At 37.4% G+C, this 22014-nt stretch overlaps 3 protein-coding genes and 2 long non-coding RNA genes across 5 annotated transcripts; 3 read left to right on the forward strand and 2 right to left on the reverse strand.

Annotated features, from left to right (window-relative positions):
- Positions 1–117: 117 nt before the first annotated feature.
- Positions 118–14494, reverse strand: LOC103524986 (circadian locomoter output cycles protein kaput-like). The gene is given in 15 exon segments (XM_026820097.1): positions 118–2653; positions 3007–3111; positions 3744–3908; positions 4875–5020; positions 5334–5408; positions 5883–5978; positions 6725–6836; positions 7286–7375; positions 7522–7569; positions 7571–7606; positions 7856–8006; positions 12314–12442; positions 12674–12746; positions 13663–13853; positions 14111–14494. Coding segments are annotated over 15 exon segments (1605 nt in total). The 5' UTR covers positions 14155–14494; the 3' UTR covers positions 118–2509.
- Positions 9641–10518, forward strand: LOC113465543. The gene is made up of 2 exons (XR_003390215.1): positions 9641–10129; positions 10345–10518. It is a non-coding gene; the product is annotated as an uncharacterized LOC113465543 (long non-coding RNA).
- On the reverse strand, positions 12304–12744 carry LOC113465541 (circadian locomoter output cycles protein kaput-like). Its single transcript, XM_026820150.1, has 2 exons — positions 12674–12744; positions 12304–12442 (listed from the first exon to the last, which is right to left on the reverse strand). Exons 1-2 carry the CDS (start codon positions 12736–12738, stop codon positions 12310–12312), a joined length of 198 nt encoding a protein of 65 aa, XP_026675951.1. The 5' UTR covers positions 12739–12744; the 3' UTR covers positions 12304–12309.
- An 811-nt stretch (positions 14495–15305) lies between the features above and the next one.
- LOC113465544 lies at positions 15306–15769 on the forward strand. Its single transcript, XR_003390216.1, has 2 exons — positions 15306–15448; positions 15726–15769. It is a non-coding gene; the product is annotated as an uncharacterized LOC113465544 (long non-coding RNA).
- Position 15770: 1 nt separating this feature from the next.
- LOC103524996 (nurim homolog) lies at positions 15771–19874 on the forward strand (the record flags this gene model as incomplete). Its single annotated transcript, XM_008490045.3, has 4 exons — positions 15771–15789; positions 16005–16189; positions 17833–18003; positions 18927–19874. Coding segments are annotated over 4 exons (702 nt in total), but the record flags the coding sequence as incomplete, so codon positions are not given.
- Between the last annotated feature and the right edge of the window lie 2140 nt (positions 19875–22014).

Genomic DNA, 22014 nt, shown 5'->3' on the forward strand with positions numbered 1-22014 from the left:
GCGCCCATCCATCCAAGTACCAACCGGACGTTGCTTAACTTTAGGGGCACTGGTGGTGTGTACCTACATAATATAGGTAAAAGGAAGGTTTTCTAGACGGATAAAATCGCGATAGGAGCCAGGATAGGACCGGGATTAAAGCGTTCTTTTATCGTTTCAGCACTAAACATGTTTGTAAAAGAAAACGAAAACTAACAATAATAGGTACCAATAGAAATCACTCAAACAAATTATAAAAAACAAGTCAGGTTTGGTGAAGTATTTCCTTACATTCTACAGAGAGATCGAATCTATGTTTTTTTTTTTTTTTTTAAGATTGACGGATGAACAAGAAGTCTTATCGTCCCAAAATCGAACAATAAAGGAGGACAGGATAGGAGAAAGCCAGGCGTTCCGAGAACGAACATTATCTGTTGGACAAAGTTCACCCGAGGGGCATCGAACGCGTGACCTAGTGTATTTAAAACAGAAGAGCAAAAGTTTCTTCTCACCTTGTAGAATGTAAATTGGGAAATACATCACAGTAAGCTCATACAACACAATTAAAAACAAAAATCCCTGAACACAATCAACCAAGATCCGGAAAAATCTTGACTTTACCAACAGAAAACAAAAATTGGTCTGTTCTGTACAAACAATAGATGGAAAATAACTCTTCACATTACATATATGTAGGGTGTTCAACCTAAAAGTGCCCCATAGGAAATTAACCCGTAACTCCTTAACTGTAAGTTGGACAGTCTTAAAAGTTGCACCAATCGATTCTTCGTCAAAAGTTCCTTGAAAGAGATGCTTAGTGGACCCGAAAATTGTATTGGGGACAATTATGGGACAAAAACTAATAATAATTTTACGGGTTAATTTCCTATGGGGCACTTTTAGGTTTAACACCCAGTATAGGTCATATAATAAAAGGCATAAATCACGCAAAAATCTAACAATCTACGAAGAATAAAACTAATATTTCAGTAATGACGTCAAGTTGAACACAAATATTGCCTGATTGACTAATTAATTAGAGAAACAATTTATTATACAAAAACACACATTAAGGAAAAAAAAAACATTGAAAGTCAATTAAAGCTGGGTGGGGGACTTTAAACAGTGAAGATACCAGCCTAAAATTTCCTTGCTAAAGAAATAGCAAAGGTTGACTGCAAAGGGAATCCGCTCGTAAAATTTTGTGGCTAAAACCAAATGTCAGCCCAAGAGCAATCACCCTAGCTGGCGAAAAACGCCGACCCCGTCTGAAAGTTTCATTTTCCTTTAGGTCAATATTAGTGTCCAAAATAACGTCATACTTACGTGGTCTTCTTAAGAAAGGTCCCTATAACATTTCCAATTGTCTAATCTAATTTGTTCCCTTGGATATTGTCTTACTAGGAAGGACGTTGGATAAAGGTACAAAACCCTACACATAAAATACACAACTGTACAGAGAGAAATATGACAAATACTGAGGTACACACAAACGATTTATACACGGAAATTGAACAATCAAGGTACATTTGAATTAAATACATTTTCTATTCACACACGGCCTTGTTGGTTGGCGTGTAAATACATAAATACAGTAGAACCTCGATTATTTCAACTAATTGGGTGGTTGAAACCGGAGGTAGTTGAAATCATCGAGGTTGAAATGATCACTTTCTATGATCTTTTCCCCTGATAAGATAGGATATTCTTTAAAAGATAGAAAAAATGGATTTTGGAGTTGAAATAATGGATGCTGAAATAATCGAGGTTCTACTGTACATTTTCTATTAGCAATTTCAGATGGTTAATCTGACTGAATTAAAACTAGTGTGGGTAACAAAAAGACAAAATTATGACGTATTAACGTACGATAACTTTACTAACCTAAAGTTTAAAAAGTCCCTGTATTCGAGTAACTTAAAAATATCGGGAATAAAGCAAGACCAGTAGTATTCTAACAACAGAACCTAAATAAGTAACTAACCTAGGTCCGGAGATATAGATACCTAATCAGTTAGGTATATTAGGTAATGGTCTTACCTAGGTCCGGAAATATAGATATCAATGATGTCATACACATGCACCCCATATTACATGACATACAGCCATTTTGAGGTATTGGAAGGATTACAAGTTCAAAGAAATTTTGACGCTTAAAAACAAAGTCTGCGATCCTTTCATATCTTAAGAGAGGAATCACACACCAGTAGTCGGTTCTGTCATGGAAGTTCATAAGACCGTTTAGGACAGTTACCTTATGTTCCTATGGCGGGGGGACTTTAAACAGGGAGTATACCAGTCTGAATTTCCCTTGCTAAAGAAATAGTAAAGATTGAGTGCGAAGGGCATCCACTCGTAAAATTTTTCTAGCCAAAATCAAACGTCAGCCCAAAGCAATAACCCCAGGGCTGATTGAGAGGCTGACGGAAAACGCCGACCCCGTCTGTACACGGGAAAAAGGCGAAGAAGATCTTATGTTCCTATGGCAAAGAGGAAGAAAAGGTTCATACCCATTGGAAGATACGGTTCATTATTTGTCACTGCCCGGGGGCTGTTGCATAGAGCCAGGATACATCATATGATGGGGCTGTTGGTTGGGCATCTGATAGGGTAGTACTTCATCCGTAGAACTCGTAGACTGGTGAGAATGTTGAGACTGCGTTCTTCGACTTACCTGTTGTCAACCAATAGAGATCAAATATTAACATTGACGATCCAAACCACACTTTGTGAAGTCGATTTGTACAGAATAGTACAGATGCGTTTTTAAAGTACGCTATGCCAGCCTAGTTAGCTTGGTTGGTAGCGCGCCTGCCTTGTAAGCGCTAGGCCGCGGGTTCGATTCCCGTCCGGGCGAATTTTATCCTAAACAGATAAAGTTCGTTCTCGGAACGGCTGATTTCTTCTATCCTGTCTTCCTTCTCTCTTTGATTTCGGGACGATAAGACCTTGCCGGTTATAGTTCCCTCTATCAAACGTAAAAAAAAGCACCAACATCAACAACACTCGCTGACGGTAATTACTTACGTTATCATAGGAGGGATCCATTTCAACAGGTTGAGTAGAATAGAGAGAAGATCCAGGTGACATAGAGCCTTGTGAGGGAGAAGGATAGGTGTCTTGTGAGGGTGTCTGTAAAATAAACCATGGTTCAGTTTGACCGGAGTATATCGACAAATTGACATCGAATAGAACGTAAAGTTATTTGTCGATAAGAAAGAACGTCGATAAGAAAAAAAAGTTGTCTTTTTTTCATATCGGCTGTCAACTAATATGTGTGGACACAGCTTTTGATATCTGAGATTCGAGTTTTACTAACTTTTAAAAGCAAGGATATCCAAAATATTGGATTGCCAAACTATTTAGCTTGCAGGGTAGCGCGGCTGCCTTGCAAGCGCTAAGTTGTAGGTTCGATTACCGGCCGAGGCGAACTTACCAGAGAAAAAAGTGTCTGCCACTGGGAGTGTCCGTTATTCGGAGATCTTCTCATCATCTGATAATAATGTCTCATTTCCCCAAAAAGTGTCCGCTATTCAGAGCTGTCCGTCGGAGGTTTCACCATATTAGGAGCTTCGTACTTACATTGAGCATAGAAGGGAGGAGTCCCTTTGCCATGATAAGCTGTTCAGATACCCTCCTCAGTTCTTCTTGTTAATGCACTCCAATTAATCTCATATTGTCCCCTTTTCCCCCTCAAAAAAATGTCCCCTATTCTGACCCTTAACGAAAGTTTCACCATATTCTATTAGGAGACTGGTACTTACATTGAGCATAGAAGGAAGGAGTCCATACTTTGCCATGATAAGCTGTTCAGATACCCTCCTTAGTTCTTCTTGTTGTTGCACAATAAGTTGCTGCAGTTGTTCATGCTTCCTCTGTAACTCATGTTGTATGTTTTGCGACTCCAGGTTAGGTACAGGCATTCGTTGCTGAAATAAACATTACAAATAAGGTTAAAAAAATGTTAAATATTAACAAAATGATTTCAATAAAGAGGTCCTCTATTGAAATGTTGGTATAATGGAACAACTTGTTCTAAGCTGACAGTCTAAATAAAGCACTACTTGTACTTTTTTTTTTTAAGAGGTTTGATGGAGAACATCTGACCGCTAAAGTCTTTTTGTCTCGAAAGCGAAGAGAGAAGGAGAAAGCCAGCCGTTCCGACAACGAACCAATCTGTCTCGGATAAAATCCGCCGTGGGCGGGAATCGAACCCGCGAACTCATCTTCAATCAAATGGTTGATGTCCAAATCTCCCATGGTACACTTGCTCTCCCTCAGTTTTTCAAAGAGACTGCGGTTCAGGACGAGCCAATTAAAATGGGCTAGAGAACATCACCCCCGTGTGTGGCTGATGTAAAAAGACATCTCTTTAATCTGCCATCACCATTCGGCGAAAGCTAAAGCCACTAAAGCAACAACTTTGAATTCTTGTTTATCGAGGTGAAATTGGGACCTCACTTCGCTTATTGACCTAGTATGATACTACATTAACTACATATTGACCTAGTATGATGGGAGACATTAGGGTTCCCGAAGGATGCCCGGAGCTAACAGAGGTTGGACTGGTATGGCCACTGAAAATGCTACGGTACATATCACACCGCTAATATAGGGATATAACACGGTTTTATACGGATATGACACGGTTTTTATACGGATATAACGGCATGATTGACCTAGTTTGGGTACTTACAGTGGGCATGGGAGACATTAGGTTTCCCGAAGGATGAGAAGGGAAGCCTGGAGCTAACAGAGGTTGAACTGGTATGCCCACTGAGAATGCTACGGTACATATCACACCGCTAATATAGGGATATAACGCGGTTTTATACGGATATGACACGGTTTTTATACGGGTATAACGGCATGATTGACCTAGTTTGGGTACTTACAGTGGGCATGGGAGACATTAGATTTCCCGAAGGATGAGAAGGGAAGCCTGGAGCTAACAGAGGTTGAACTGGTATGGCCACTGAAAATGCTACGGTACGGGACGGATCTAGAAATCCGGGTGGTGTGGGGGCATCCACTGTCGGACCTAGGGGACAAAGAGTGGAAAAACAATTTAAGAACTACTTTATAAGGCACGGTTGGTCCAGTGGTAACGCGCTCGCTTGCCATGCAGAAGGTCCCGGGTTCGAATCCCACCATCGACAAAAATTTGTAATCGTGATCGCTCGAATTTTCGTGGTAATGGAAAAAAAGTAACCACCTTTTGAAAAAAAGTGTTTCCAGTTTCCAGATCCCCAATGGAACACCATGGAACAGAGAGTAGCCCAGCGCAGAGTCAAGTTAAAATAGACCAGAGAGTAAGAAAGAAGAAAAAAAAAATAGATGGAATGGATTACACTACCTTGTATCTGAATCACTTCCAAACGTTGAAGATCGAGATGAATTGTCTACTTTGAGTGAGTCCATATCTGCCCCTGTAAAGAAAATAACAAGAAGAAAATTAAATCAACTAATCATAAATCTCAATAGCTTCTCAATCATACCCACAAAAATCAGAATAATAGGTACCACTGTGGAGTTTACAGCCACTGGGTGAGGCTAACGGGATATGTTATTCTCTACCACCTAACCGTTCAAGCTCCATTATTAAATTATGTAATGTATTGTCAAAATTATATCAATAAAAGAGGTTAATAGAGCACCTGTTAGTATAATGGAACAACTTGTTCTAAGCTAACAGTCTCAAATTGTCAAAATTATATCAATAAAAGAGGTTAATAGAGCACCTGTTAGTATAATGGAACAACTTGTTCTAAGCTAACAGTCTCAATAAAGCACTACTTGTGCTTATTACATGTTCAAATTCTCAAATAAATAAGGATAAAATTCCGTGCCTAGGCTGGGATTCAACCCACGTCCTCCTGTTTACCAAGGGTTAAGTAACTTACTAAAATATCCTACAAACTGCACCAATTCATATGTCACTTCCTCCTCGGAATTCATGGCACCGCGTTTACAATGACACACAAACGTGATTTGATTTTCTGAAAAGAAAAAAGCCAAGTTTTATTATTTATAATCAAATCTAATCCCACCATTATTACAAATTAAATTGATCCCAAGGAAAACCTAGACCCTTCACAAATGGAGTGTGCCTGATGGCATGTGATGTGTTCCAATCCACTCGACCCCACCATTACCTCTGGGTCATTCCCAAACGGTTATACGGTCATTCCCAAAACGGTATTGAAATTGGATTTTCCATATTTTCATTGTAAGCTTAGTTAGCTAAGATTTTATTATTTATAATCAAATCTAATCCCACCATTACTACAAATTAAATTGATCCCAAGGAAAACCTAGACCCTTGACAAATGGAGTGTGCCTGATGGCATGTGATGTGTTCCAATCCACTCGACCCCACCATTACCCCTGGGTCATTCCCAAACGGTTATACGGTCATTCCCAAAACGGTATTGAAATTGGATTTTCCATATTTTCATTGTAAGCTTAGTTAGCTTGGAGTGTAGGGTAACGTACCACAAATGCTATGTAAGTGAAAGGGTTTGATTCATGCCCGGGGCAAACTTTATTCTAATCTGTTTAAGATAACCCTAACAACATCGATGGTTGTATTGATAGGGAAGGTTCCCTCCTAAAACAGCTGGCTTTCTCCTAGTAGGTCTTCCCGAAATGGCTGGCCCAAGTCAAGCCGTACCTTTCTTAGCTTCCTCTTATTATGTCCCCCCCCCCAAAATGGCTGGACCAAGTCAAGTCATAGTAGCATTACCTTTCTCATTATCACTGGACACTGTCGTGGTAGGATTGAGCAGTGTATTGTACAGATTAGAATGATCTTCTTCATACACTAGGTCATAGATTGTACTGTTCATCAGATCACTCTGAAAATAGATAAGAAACAACAGTCAGACATTGGTTGGTAGTTGGTTGAATGTTGTAATTTGTCGTTCACAAAGTACTGCAACAAAAAAATGTGATTGATGAAAAGAAGGGCTATTTTTCAATAGAAAAATGGGGCATAGTTAATTGAGTCATAATAATAATAGTGCTTATTTATACTGCTCCCATAGGACTGAAAAGTCCCTTTACTCTAGCAGTAGGCTACTACTATTATTGTAGTCAAATATTGAGGATAAAAGTCCATACCTTGGCTGGGATTGAACCCACACTCCCCTGTTTACCAGTTGAGTGCCTTGACCACTACACCACCAAGGCATGCTCTCACTTACTATGCAGAAGGTAACAGGTTTGAAGCCCACCATGATGTACCTTACAAGGAAAATTAGTACCTGCTTACTATTTATTTGTTAATTTATTTTCTATAACTTACAGGAAGATGGCGAAGCAAAGAGGTAATACTTTCTGACACATAGAGAATTCGGCCAGAAGAGGAAAACACCATGATGAATCCATCCAATGCCTGAAAAAGAACAATAGAATTTTCCTTGTTCATATAAACTGTGTGGAATGTACCTTTACTACATTTACTACAATGCAAAAAAAAAAAAAAAAAAATTTTTCACATCAAATAAAAGTGAATTTGATAGAAATCTTAAATAAAATTACCTCTAAGATGAGATGGGTGAATTCTTCATTGGAGAGGAAAGATGGCTTCCCAATCTTCTTGAATCTCATGCACTCTGGATTGTTTCTAAATTTTTAAAGAAAAAAAAAAAAAAAAAAAAAAAAAAAAACATTAACAGACAGTCAGATTATGATCAAAAACCACTTGCCTAGGCGTAGGCACTAAGGAAAAAATTCAAACTACATCCAAAGTAGTAGGTACCTAGGAAGAAAAAGCATATCAAATGCACTTGAAAATTGTAAAGTAGCCTATCATAATTAAACAATCATACAAACCATTGTAGTTCTTGAGGAAAGCAATTGTAGACTTCAGAACAGTAGACTTGTCCATCTTGCGATTGTTTGTCGACACCATTGTACACAACTCATTGATAAGCATGTTGAATTGATCTCGTCTCTTCTTTTCACTCAGGTTTCTTGATTTCCTTTTGGAGTCATCTTTGTCATCTGTATCATCCATGGTATCACTGTGAAAAACAGAATATTTATTTTAATTTATATTTATTAAAGCAAGAAAAAAAAGGTAAAAAAGAGTATAGGAAGTTATGAACGCAAGTAAGTATCTAAAATGAGTTCTATGCAACCACCTGTATAACACATCATGATACCTACTTGTATAACTACCATTAAATTATAATAAATAATAAGGAAGGATCTTTACACCAGAAGTTCAAGGATATGTTAGATTTTTTTTATAATTAAGTTTATGGTTAGTACTCATTGAACTTACTCTGAGTTTCTGTTGAAGCTTTGCTCTAGCTGATGAGTAGACATGGTGATCCTGTCAACTGTCTTCACGTTCAAGTGCTGTCAACTATCTTTAGTTGTTGTTCTTTACTTCAAAGGATTGTTCACATATTTCAAAAGAGTCTTTGGACAACCACTGTTTTTATATAGAAAATCAAGAAAAACTACATGAATAAATTCATCATTGATTTTTTTATACAACAATTGGGGAAAAAATTAAGCTACAAAAATACACGTCAACTGTCTTCACGTTCAAGTGCTGTCAACTATCTTTAGTTGTTGTTCTTTACTTCAAAGGATCGTTCACATATTTCATAAGAGTCTTTGGACAACCACTGTTTTTGAATAGAAAATCAAGAAAAACTACATGAATAAATTCATCATTGATTTTTTTATACAACAATTGGGGAAAAAATTAAGCTACAAAAATACACAAAACATGAACTTTGCTTTTAAAATAAATCTATTTAAGTTTTTTACATTATGTTGTTATTAAAATCCAGTTGAATTTTACCTTCAAGAACCTTGGTACTGTTTAATTGGAATTATTGGAAGTGTTTTAAGTAAAAGGAGTGTTTTATTTTTAAAAATTAATCAATTTTCTTTAATTCTACTATCATCAAATCACCAGCGCAACTCGATCCTTATCATTTAACAACAAAAAGATTTCCAGCTGATAAAAAAAGTATTTCTAAAATACATGGCTGCAAAAATTCCAAGACTGTGTCATGTGTTGAGTGAATGGCTTTGGGGTTTAGATGGACAGATGAGCTGCTAGCTGCCTCCATAACAAGTATAAAATCTTTACATTATGTTGTTATTAAAATCCAGTTGAATTTTACCTACAAGAACCTTGGTACTGTTTAATTGGAAGTGTTTTAAAAGGAGTGTTTTATTTTTTTCCAACTTTGCAATTGTATTTTTAAAAATTAATCAATTTTTTTAATTCTACTATCATCAAATCACCAGCGCAACTCGATCCTTATCATTTCCAGCTGATAAAAAAAAGTATTTCTAAAATACATGGCTGCAAAAAATCCAAGACTGTGTCATGTGTTGAGTGAATGGCTTTGGGGTTTAGATGGACAGATGAGCTGCTAGCTGCCTCCATAACAAGTATAAAATATTCATTTAAAGCTATTTAAGAATCTTTTTAATTACTTTAAGCCATCCACCCAAGAGCCCTTCCTAGGTAAAACAGAGATATTGAATGAACAACAAATAATAACTTGGGAATGACCTACAAGCATTGATGCATCAATTTGCATACTGCATTGCATGTTCACCATTAAATAGTAAACATTTTTGAAATAAAAATAGGAAAGTAAACAAAATTCCCAAGATAGAAATAAAATTACCAAAGTACCAAACCTTACTACCTTCCCACTAATATAAGTATTATTTTTTTTTCTTCTTTTTTGTAGGTCCTTTAATAAAATTACCCTAATGAGAATTTGCATAAATTATTTACAAGAATACTGAACTGTGTTATAAGAAGAAATTCCAATTGTGGTCAGGGAAAATAAATCTACAACAGATATTGCACCATTTGTTTATCAGTCAATGTAATGCAAATGCAACCCAGCATAATCAATACCTACCAAGATGATGGACCTTTTGAAAAAATCCATACTGAGCAATGTAAAAGGACTTCTTTGATTGATTAGAAAGAGTTTCTTCATTATGACAGAGTTAAAAACATTAGACTTCAAAATCTTATCAGTGCTCCTCCTTTTTGTCAATGTCTATATTTTTAAAACACTCATCCTTTTCAACAACTTTTTATCCAAGCCTATTGCTATCAATACTGAAAACAGTACCAGAAATGGGACACAACAAGCAGGTAATCTATAGACTATATATTACTTCAAGTATTTATTGGTAGGTAGGTATTCACAGACCATCAAACAAATTTTTCCTGCATGTTAAGTCCACCTCTTTTTTTTCCTTGAGACCAAGGAAAAAATTGACCCTGTTTTTTTTTTCTAAAATTTTGGTCTTCCAAGTGAAATATGCCCTGTATGTACTGGAATTGAACATTTATTTCCATTATTACAGGTCCTGATGGTCAGTTAGATTTTCCTGAATGGTTTCATCCACTTGCCACAGATATCTTTCTCATTGGATTGTTTTATATTCAACATTCACTGCTAAAAGTTCCTTTACAAAAGGTTTTACAACATTGGGGAATTGAATACTTGGAAAGGAGCATTTACAATTTGTTCTCAGCCCTTATATTACAGGTATGTACTTAGTATGAGCTGTTTCACCCTTATCACTTGTATGTTAAGGTCATACCAAGCTTTCTAACAACCATGTAAAATTGATTAAGTGAATCAACCTTATCCTTATCCCATAACCAAATTCGAGTAATAATCTAATCTAATAATTTACTGCTTGAAAGGGACTAAAACCTGTGGCTTCAATCTTATGCCCACCACTCACACTCAGACTGTCTGACAGACCCAGGTCTATCAAAAGATGTGTGACAAAAAAAGTTTGAGATCTAGGATCTAGGTCCATCAGACTGTCTGAGAGACCTGGGACTGAAGCTTTTTCCCACCACACATGTTTCAATGGTCTGACAGATTGCTATCAGATGGGCTGAGTGTGAGTAGCTGGCCTCTTGTAAAAGTGTTTGTAACCTCTGACTATTGGAGGCTACACCCCAATAGTCTCTGAGCAAGCTCAGATGTTCAACACTTTGACATAAGGTTACGAACCTGTGTGTGAATTCCTTTTGATCTCTAGCAATGAAATGGGTCCTAAGTACTACCATTTGTTTTGTGTTTGGGCTGGGATTTGAACCCAAAACCTCTTGATTGCCAAGTGTGTTTGATCTCTGAAGGTGGGGATTTACTAGGTAGATTGAAAAAGATTTAAAACAAGGCATGTCCTAAATTTGTTGTTGGGATAAAGTTGACCCACTTGTAAAGACAGGATCAGCCAAGTACTTACATGCAATGTGTTCACACATTACTAATATCTTCTGTCATCTTTTGAAACTGTTCAATCATTTTAAAATACAACTTCATGAGGAAAATTTGGGGAAAAACAAAAGAAAACTCGGAAAAAGAAAAAAACTGAACGCAAAAACGTGAAAAATTTTATCAGCAAAATTTAAAATTTCGCGCTTTTTGGGAGGCGTGGTTGTAAGCCCCGTTCACATGGTCCACACTCAACGATCTACTGCGCATGCGCACATCAGGCGGCCATCTTGAAATGAAGAAAGAGAGCAAAAGAGAAGGGGAAATAAATTTCAAGGTCAAAGATACTACGATTACTCCCACGTACGATGAAGGTCGGTCATTGACCTCGTATTTTACGGCGCCTATCTTGTGGGATTTTTCCACACGCGAGAAATTTATTAAAATCTCCCACATTTGACGGGAATGAAAAGTTAGATATTCGGATAACTTTTGGTAGTTACCTTTTTGTTACCTAATCTCTGTTTTTTTTTTTTTTTTTGTCGAAGAGAGAAGGAAGACAAGATTGGAGGAAGCCAGCCGAACGAACACTACCCGTTCGGTTTTTTCTTTCAATCGTAAATTCGCTTTAAAATATCCAGTAGCACAAAGTTCATTTAAAACATTTTATATGTACCTCAGAAAATTTCCGTCCTGAGGGGGGGGGATCAATATAGATTTACATAACATAGGGGTCTTTTCTGACGAAATTCCTGTGTGCGGAGTCCAGTATGTAGGACTATTGCACCCCATCAATTTAGATACAAATTTAACACTGAAATTCCTACGAAAAAGAGGGATACCATGAATCTAGGTATTCTAGGTGAAAGAAATAGTCACAAGAACGCCAAAAAGAATAAAGTAGAGCTAGGTAATGATTCAGACACTGGAAAGCCGCTCTTACCTGTGATCTAGGTTTTGACATTTGTCACCACACAAATACCATGAATCTAGGTATTCTAGGTATTCTAGGTATCTAGGTGATAGAAATAGTCACAAGAACGCCAAAAAGAATAAAGTAGAGCTAGGTAATGATTCAGACACTGGAAAGCCGCTCTTACCTGTGATCTAGGAACAGGAACTTCCACTCCAAGCTATGCCTGGATGTAAACTCGCACTTGGATTCTATCACGGACATTTCTCGTATCAGCTGAGGTGTTTGAAGTCGCCCTATGCATATGAACACTAGTCTGTAATGGTACATGAAAATTTGAAAATTTATTAGAGGATTTCAGAAAATAATCGCTCGAATTTTCGGGGTAACGGAAAAAAGTAACCACCTTTTGAAAAAAAGTGTTTCCAGTTTCCAGATCCCCAATGGAACACCATATTGTGCAGAGAGTAGCCCAGCGCAGAGTCAAGTTAAAATAGACCAGAGAGTAAGAAAGAAAGAAAAAAATAGATGAAATAGACTACACTACCTTGTATCTGAATCACTTCCAAACGTTGAAGATCGAGATGAATTGTCCACTTTGAGTGAGTCCATATCTGCCCCTGTAAAGAAAATAACGAGAAGAAAATTAAATCACAAATCAACTAATTATAAATCTCAATAGCTTCTCAATCATGCCCACAAAAATCAGAATAATAGGTACCACTATGGAATTTACAGCCACTGGGTGAGGCTAAAGGGATATGTTATTCTCTACCACCTAACCGTTCAAGCTCCATTATTAAATTATGTAATGTATTGTCAACTCTAGAAAAAACAGGAGTAAAAGTCGCTGCTTTCACAGACGACATAGTCATCTGGTCCTCCAGAAAACCAAACCAGCAGAAGCAACTCTCAAACGATATAAATCGTGCCCTTCGGGTACTAAAAAATTGGTGCACAGAAAACTTAATGTCTGTAAACGAAGACAAAACCAAGTTCCAAGTCTTCAGCCTCGCCAGAACACCCATAGAAATTGAAATTCGGTACAATGGTAAAAATTTGGAAAGAACTGACGAAGCAAAATATCTGGGAGTCACTTTTGATAGTAAATTAACATTTAACAAACACGTAGAAAAAACGTCAGAAAAAGCTACAAAGAAATTGAGACTCCTAAAACGTCTATCGGGAACAAAATGGGGAAGCTCAAGATCTACTCTTAACACAACGTACAACATGTATGTAAAACCCACCATCACCTATTGTAGCGAAGTGTTAATAACAGCGAACAAATCCAATAAAAAGAAAATTGAAAAGATCCAAAACGAGGCATTACGACTTGTAACCGGAGCTGTGAAGTCCACTCCAAAAAAAATCATTAACAGTCAAATTATAATCAAAAACCACTTGCCTAGGCATAGGCACTAAGGAAAAAATTCAAACTACATCCAAAGTAGTAGGTACCTAGGAAGGAAAAGGCATATCAAATGCACTTGAAATTTGTAAAGTAGCCTATCATAATTAAACAATCATACAAACCATTGTAGTTCTTGAGGAAAGCAATTGTAGACTTTAGAACAGTAGACTTATCCATCTTGCGATTGTTTGTTGACACCATTGTACACAACTCATTGATAAGCATGTTGAATTGATCTCGTCTCTTCTTTTCACTCAAGTTTCTTGATTTCCTTTTGGAGTCATCTTTGTCATCTGTATCATCCATGGTATCACTGTGAAAAACAGAATATTTATTTTAATTTATATTTATTAAAGCAAGAAAAAAAAAGTAAAAAAGAGTATAGGAAGTTATGAATGCAAGTAAGTATCTAAAATGAGTTCTATGCAACCACCTGTATAACACATCATGATACTTGTATAACTACCATTAAATTCTAATAAATAATAAGGAAGGATCTTTACACCAGAAGTTCAAGGATATGTTAGATTTTTTATAATTAAATTTATGGTTAGTACTCATTGAACTTACTCTGAGTTTCTGTTGAAGCTTTGCTCTAGCTGATGAGTAGACATGGTGATCCCGTCAACTGTCTTCACGTTCAAGTGCTGTCAACTATCTTTAGTTGTTGTTCTTTACTTCAAAGGATCGTTCACATATTTCATAAGAGTCTTTGGACAACCACTGTTTTTGAATAGAAAATCAAGAAAAACTACATGAATAAATTCATCATTGATTTTTTTATACAACAATTGGGGAAAAAATTAAGCTACAAAAATACACAAAACATGAACTTTGCTTTTAAAATAAATCTATTTAAGTTTTTTACATTATGTTGTTATTAAAATCCAGTTGAATTTTACCTTCAAGAACCTTGGTACTGTTTAATTGGAATTATTGGAAGTGTTTTAAGTAAAAGGAGTGTTTTATTTTTAAAAATTAATCAATTTTCTTTAATTCTACTATCATCAAATCACCAGCGCAACTCGATCCTTATCATTTAACAACAAAAAGATTTCCAGCTGATAAAAAAAGTATTTCTAAAATACATGGCTGCAAAAATTCCAAGACTGTGTCATGTGTTGAGTGAATGGCTTTGGGGTTTAGATGGACAGATGAGCTGCTAGCTGCCTCCATAACAAGTATAAAATATTCATTTAAAGCTATTTAAGAATCTTTTTAATTACTTTAAGCCATCCACCCAAGAGCCCTTCCTAGGTAAAACAGAGATATTGAATGAACAACAAATAATAACTTGGGAATGACCTACAAGCATTGATGCATCAATTTGCATACTGCATTGCATGTTCACCATTAAATAGTAAACATTTTTGAAATAAAAATAGGAAAGTAAACAAAATTCCCAAGATAGAAATAAAATTACCAAAGTACCAAACCTTACTACCTTCCCACTAATATAAGTATTATTTTTTTTTCTTCTTTTTTGTAGGTCCTTTAATAAAATTACCCTAATGAGAATTTGCATAAATTATTTACAAGAATACTGAACTGTGTTATAAGAAGAAATTCCAATTGTGGTCAGGGAAAATAAATCTACAACAGATATTGCACCATTTGTTTATCAGTCAATGTAATGCAAATGCAACCCAGCATAATCAATACCTACCAAGATGATGGACCTTTTGAAAAAATCCATACTGAGCAATGTAAAAGGACTTCTTTGATTGATTAGAAAGAGTTTCTTCATTATGACAGAGTTAAAAACATTAGACTTCAAAATCTTATCAGTGCTCCTCCTTTTTGTCAATGTCTATATTTTTAAAACACTCATCCTTTTCAACAACTTTTTATCCAAGCCTATTGCTATCAATACTGAAAACAGTACCATAAATGGGACACAACAAGCAGGTAATCTATAGACTACATATTACTTCAAGTATTTATTGGTAGGTGGGTATTCACAGACCATCAAACAAATTTTTCCTGCATGTTAAGTCCACTTCTTTTTCTTCCTTGAGACCAAGGAAAAAATTGACCCTGTTTTTTTTTTTCTAAAATTTTGGTCTTCCTAGTGAAATATGAGCCATTTAAAATGGTCTCAATAACTTTGCTTTTGATCTTCAAGAGGTGCAAACTGCAGTGCCCTGTATGTACTGGAATTGAACATTTATTTCCATTATTACAGGTCCTGATGGTCAGTTAGATTTTCCTGAATGGTTTCATCCACTGAAATGGGACACAACAAGCAGGTAATCTATAGACTATATATTACTTCAAGTATTTATTGGTAGGTAGGTATTCACAGACCATCAAACAAATTTTTCCTGCATGTTAAGTCCACCTCTTTTTTTTCCTTGAGACCAAGGAAAAAATTGACCCTGTTTTTTTTTTCTAAAATTTTGGTCTTCCAAGTGAAATATGCCCTGTATGTACTGGAATTGAACATTTATTTCCATTATTACAGGTCCTGATGGTCAGTTAGATTTTCCTGAATGGTTTCATCCACTTGCCACAGATATCTTTCTCATTGGATTGTTTTATATTCAACATTCACTGCTAAAAGTTCCTTTACAAAAGGTTTTACAACATTGGGGAATTGAATACTTGGAAAGGAGCATTTACAATTTGTTCTCAGCCCTTATATTACAGGTATGTAATTAGTATGAGCTGTTTCATCCTTATCACTTGTATGTTAAGGTCATATTGAGGTTTCTAACAACCATGTCAAATTGATTAAGTGAATCAACCTTATCCTTATCCCATAACCAAATTCGAGTAATAATCTAATCTAATAATTTACTGCTTGAAAGGGACTAAAACCTGTGGCTTCAATCTTATGCCCACCACTCACACTCAGACTGTCTGACAGACCCAGGTCTATCAAAAGATGTGTGACAAAAAAAGTTGCATTGGGGAATTGAATATTTGGAAAGGAGCATTTACAATTTGTTCTCAGCCCTTATATTACAGGTATGTACTTAGTATGAGCTGTTTCACCCTTATCACTTGTATGTTAAGGTCATACCAAGCTTTCTAACAACCATGTAAAATTGATTAAGTGAATCAACCTTATCCTTATCCCATAACCAAATTTGAGTAATAATCCAATCTAATAATTTACTGCTTGAAAGGGACCAACACCTGTGGCTTCAATCTTATGCCCACCACTCACACTCAGACTGTCTGACAGACCCAGGTCTATCAAAAGATGTGTGACAAAAAAAGTTTGAGATCTCGGTCCATCAGACTGTCTGAGAGACCTGGGAATGAAGCTTTTTCCCACCACACATGTTTCAAATTTCAATGGTCTGACAGATTGCTATCAGATGGGCTGAGTGTGAGTAGCTGGCCTCTTGTAAAAGTGTTTGTAACCTCTAACTATTGGAGGCTACACCCCGATAGTCTCTGAGCAAGCTCAGATGTTCAACACTTTGACATAAGGTTATGAACCTGTGAGTGAATTCCTTTTGATCTCTAGCAATGAAATGGGTCCTAAGTACTACCATTTGTTTTGTGTTTGGGCTGGGATTTGAACCCAAAACCTCTTGATTGCCAAGTGTGTTTGATCTCTGAAGGTGGGGATTTACTAGGTAGATTGAAAAAGATTTAAAACAAGGCATGTCCTAAATTTGTTGTTGGGATAAAGTTGACCCACTTGTAAAGACAGGATCAGCCAAGTACTTACATGCAATGTGTTCACACATTACTAATATCTTCTGTCATCTTTTGAAACTGTTCAATCATTTTAAAATACAACTTCATGAGGAAAATTTGGGGAAAAACAAAAGAAAACTCGGAAAAAGAAAAAAACTGAACGCAAAAACGTGAAAAATTTTATCAGCAAAATTTAAAATTTCGCGCTTTTTGGGAGGCGTGGTTGTAAGCCCCGTTCACATGGTCCACACTCAACGATCTACTGCGCATGCGCACATCAGGCGGCCATCTTGAAATGAAGAAAGAGAGCAAAAGAGAAGGGGAAATAAATTTCAAGGTCAAAGATACTACGATTACTCCCACGTACGATGAAGGTCGGTCATTGACCTCGTATTTTACGGCGCGTATCTTGTGGGATTTTTCCCACACGCGAGAAATTTATTAAAATCTCCCACATTTGACGGGAATGAAAAGTTAGATATTCGGATAACTTTTGGTAGTTTCCTTTTTGTTTCCTAATCTCTGTTTTTTTTTTTTTTTTAGGGTGTTTCATCGATTTTTTTTTTCACTTCTTTCATTTTTTTATCTATTTTTTTCTGATTAATATTAATTTCTAAATCCCTTTTCTTTTTCTCCAGACCATAATCTGCTTCTGGGTCCCGATCACATCCTGGGCACTGTGGAATGTGGACATTGAACCCAACTCCTGGCCAGACTGGACTCTTTGGTCCATCCGATCTTCCACATGGCTGGCTTTACTGTCCGAATGTGTTGTGTTGGACATTTCTGATTTACTTGGCTGGAAACAGGTGGGTGAATATTTCCAAACAGCATTTTTTTTTCAGGGGTGTTACCTGCTGTAAGCTCGTGGAGAACACCGAGAGATTATTCCTAAGAGCAAGATCGCTCATTGTACTACTTCGAAATGCCGTTGCCAGCCTAGTCAGCTTAGATGCTGACAAGTCAGCTGAGATGCTGACAAGACAGCTGAGATGCTGACAAGACAGCTGAGATGCTGACAAGACAGCTGAGATGCTGACAAGACAGCTGAGATGCTGACAAGACAGCTGAGATGCTGACAAGACAGCTGAGATGCTGACAAGACAGCTGAGATGCTGACAAGACAGCTGAGATGCTGACAAGACAGCTGAGATGCTGACAAGACAGCTGAGATGCTGACAAGACAGCTGAGATGTTGACAAGACAGCTGAGATGTTGACAAGTCAGCTTAGATGCTGACAAGTCAGCTGAGGTGCTTTGATACCGCTGCCTTGTAAGTACTGGGTTGTGATTCCCATCTGGGGTGAACTTTATACCTACTAAGCAGATAAGGTTTGTTACCTATATCCGATGTAGGTGTAATTGTGTATGGGAACGACTAGCTTTTTCTTATCCTGTTCTCCTTCCTCCTCTCTTCAATTTCGGGACGGTAAGACTCCCGTTGTCACAGCTCCTTCTATCAAATCTCTTGGGAGGAAAATGAAGTGCGAAATGCAAATTACAAAGTTGAGTCTAGCCGTTGTGTGACTTTTTTTTATAGTTATGACTGAACCAAATGAGATTCCGCTTTGTGGAGCAAGTGTAGACATGGTGTAGAGTAGTGTGGACGTCCAAAGCGGAATCTCTTTGGTTCAGTCATGTGGACTATATATGGATATAATGGATCTTTATCCATTATTTTCTTTCGTGTCGTTTATCATGTAACCTCATCCGATTCATTATTCTCTTTCAGGTGGTTTATCACTTCAACCACTTGCCTCCGCCAAGCCTATACCGCTCGGCAGATCTCAACCAAACCTTCGCGAACATGCGTCACCCCGGCCTACTCGAATTTTCCATTCTGCTCTGGGTGACTCCGACGTTGAGCGGGGACCGACTCGTGTGTAGCGGGTTGCTCAGCGCGTACGTTGTGCTTGGGTTCAGCGGTCAGTGCCACGCCTATGTGGCGCGGGAGAGGGCGAGGAAATTGCACGAGGTGACCGAGAGCGTCGAATGTTCGCCGAGCAAGCGCGTTCGATTCCGGTTGCCTAAGGGCGAGCGGATCAAGCATGACAAGTGAACCACCCGGTATGGCTTTTAACTCCGTACACAAAAAGCCCACTTTGAGGATTAAGTGTGGGGACAGCCCTAAAATTTGGGTTAAACAAACAGCCCTAAAATTTGGGTTAGAACTGAGGTGGAATTGAGGTTAGCCTTCTACCCATTGATTCTGTTTCTAAACTGAGTTATGATCATCAGCTAACCCTGGCTGGTTATTTGTGGAGAGGCTCAAGCATGTTGAAGGCACGAAAGTAAGAAGTTGATAGTTAAAAGTAACAACGATGAGTCTATTTCTTCAAAGTTAACGCTAAGTTTTTGTTGCTTCCTTGTGGAAAATGGGAGAGTGATGAGAGTATGTAAGAGGAGAGAAAAGAGAAAGAATCGAAAGAGTGTGTGGAACTGAGCTTTATTTGGGGCCTTATTTCCTAACTTTTAGTTTAACGCGGTTGTAGTAGTAGAATAGTTGGTTAATAGGATAATAGGTAATATTATGTAGGTATAGTCTTAAGTTGTATTAACAGCAAGTTGTGTTTCCTTTTGGTACAAATATTTTATTTCAAATTTTATTATTATTTTCAACTACATCTAACGCTTTAACGTACTGTTCTTTTTTTTATTATTATTATTTATTTCTTGCACTGATTAACATTTCTTTCTTTCATTTATTTGGTTCCTATTTTGATTAAATTTTCAATACCATCATATTATTTTTATTATGTATGTCCTAGGTTAGTCATAGCCTGGTAGGTTTTCTAGTTTCGAAATGTGTGGCATATTTTTATTAATATTAATTTATTTTTTTTTTTATTTTTTCTTTTTTCAATTTATTTATTTTTACTAATAAATTTCCCTATATCATCGATGTTACAAGACTTGTAAATTTAGGTTTAGGTACTTAAACTAATTATTAATACACAGATAGGTATAGTCAACATACCTATTTTATGATCTATTCAATTAACCACCTAATAATTTTTTTTTTTATAGGTATTTAAGAGATTTATATTTTTACACTTACCCCAATTATTATTTCTTTATTTACTATTCTTTTGAACTGAAATTACAGAAGCAGTCTTGTTTAATTTATTTTGCATTCTTCCAGACTTCCAGAGGTAAAATTGGCTCGAAACCCGGGGTTATTGGGGTTCGAGTCTCGGTAGGTATTAGCGTAATTTCAAGGTGAACATTTGAGCCAGCCTAGTTAGTTTGGAGGGTAGCACGTTTGCCTTGTAAACGCTAGGTCGCGGGTTCGATTACCGCCCGGGGCTAATTTTATCCTAAGCAGATAAGGCTCGTTCTAGATCCAAACAGCATTTTTTTTAGGGGTGTTACCTGCTGTAAGCTCTTGGAGAACACTGAGAGATTATTCCCAAGAGCAAGATCGCTTATTGTACTACTTCGAAATGCCGTTGCCAGCCTAGTCAGCTTAGATGCTGACAAGTCAGCTGAGATGCTGACAAGACAGCTGAGATGCTGACAAGACAGCTGAGATGTTGACAAGACAGCTGAGATGTTGACAAGTCAGCTTAGATGCTGACAAGTCAGCTGAGGTGCTTTGATACCGCTGCCTTGTAAGTACTGGGTTGTGATTCCCATCTGGGGTGAACTTTATACCTACTAAGCAGATAAGGTTTGTTACCTATATCCGATGTAGGTGTAATTGTGTATGGGAACGACTAGCTTTTTCTTATCCTGTCCTCCTTCCTCCTCTCTTCAATTTCGGGACGGTAAGACTCCCGTTGTCACAGCTCCTTCTATCAAATCTCTTGGTAGGAAAATGAAATGAGAAATGCAAAGTGCAAAGTTGAGTCTAGCCGTTGTGTGACTTTTTTTATAGTTATGACTGAACCAAGTGAGATTCCGCTTTGTGGAGCAAGTGTAGACATGGTGTAGAGTAGTGTGGATCTCCAAAGCGGAATCTCATTGGTTCAGTCATGTGGACTATAAAACGATCCATTATTTTTCTTTCGTATGGTTTATCATGTAACCTCATCCGATCCATTATTCTCTTTCACAGGTGGTTTATCACTTCAACCACTTGCCTCCGCCAAGCCTATACCGCTCGGCAGATCTCAACCAAACCTTCGCGAACATGCGTCACCCCGGCCTACTCGAATTTTCCATTCTGCTCTGGGTGACTCCGACGTTGAGCGGGGACCGACTCGTGTGTAGCGGGTTGCTCAGCGCGTACGTTGTGCTTGGGTTCAGCGGACAGTGCCACGCCTATGTGGCGCGGGAGAGGGCGAGAAAATTGCACGAGGCGAATGAGAGCGTCGAATGTTCGCCGAGCAAGCGCGTTCGATTCAGGTTGCCCAAGGGCGAGCGGATCAAGCATGACAAGTGAACCACCCGGTATGGCTTTTAACTCCGTACACAAAAAGCCCACCTTGAGGGTTAAGTGTATGGGCAAACAACCCTAAAATTTGGGTTAAACAAACAACCCTAAAATTTGGGGTAAACAAACAGCCCTAAAATTTGGGTTAGAACTGAGGTGGAATTGAGGTTAGCCTTCTACCCATTGATTCTGTTTCTAAACTGAGTTCTGATCATCAGCTAACCCTGGCTGGTTATTTGTGGAGAGGATCAAGCATGTTAGAAGGCACGAAAGTAAGAAGTTGATAGTTAAAAGTAACAACGATGAGTCTATTTCTAGTTAACGCTAAATTTTTGTTTAATACTTGTGGAAAATGGGAAAGGAAGAGGAGAGAGACTATAGAAAAAGAATCGAAAGAGTGTGTGGAAATTTTGGAAAAGGATGGTTGGTTGATAGAAACGGAAAG

This window comes from Diaphorina citri, unplaced genomic scaffold, assembly GCF_000475195.1.
Source record: "Diaphorina citri unplaced genomic scaffold, Diaci psyllid genome assembly version 1.1 scaffold7, whole genome shotgun sequence".
NCBI classification, from domain to species: Eukaryota; Metazoa; Arthropoda; class Insecta; order Hemiptera; family Psyllidae; genus Diaphorina; species Diaphorina citri.

Bases quoted from the DNA above. Each gene is read 5' to 3' on its own strand.
- LOC113465541 (XM_026820150.1), bottom strand. From the start codon at position 12,738: ATGGACTCACTCAAAGTGGACAATTCATCTCGATCTTCAACGTTTGGA. The intron at 12,443-12,673 runs GTAGTGTAGTCT...GTACCATTACAG, and splicing joins GGAAGTGATTCAGATACAAG to ACTAGTGTTCATATGCATAG.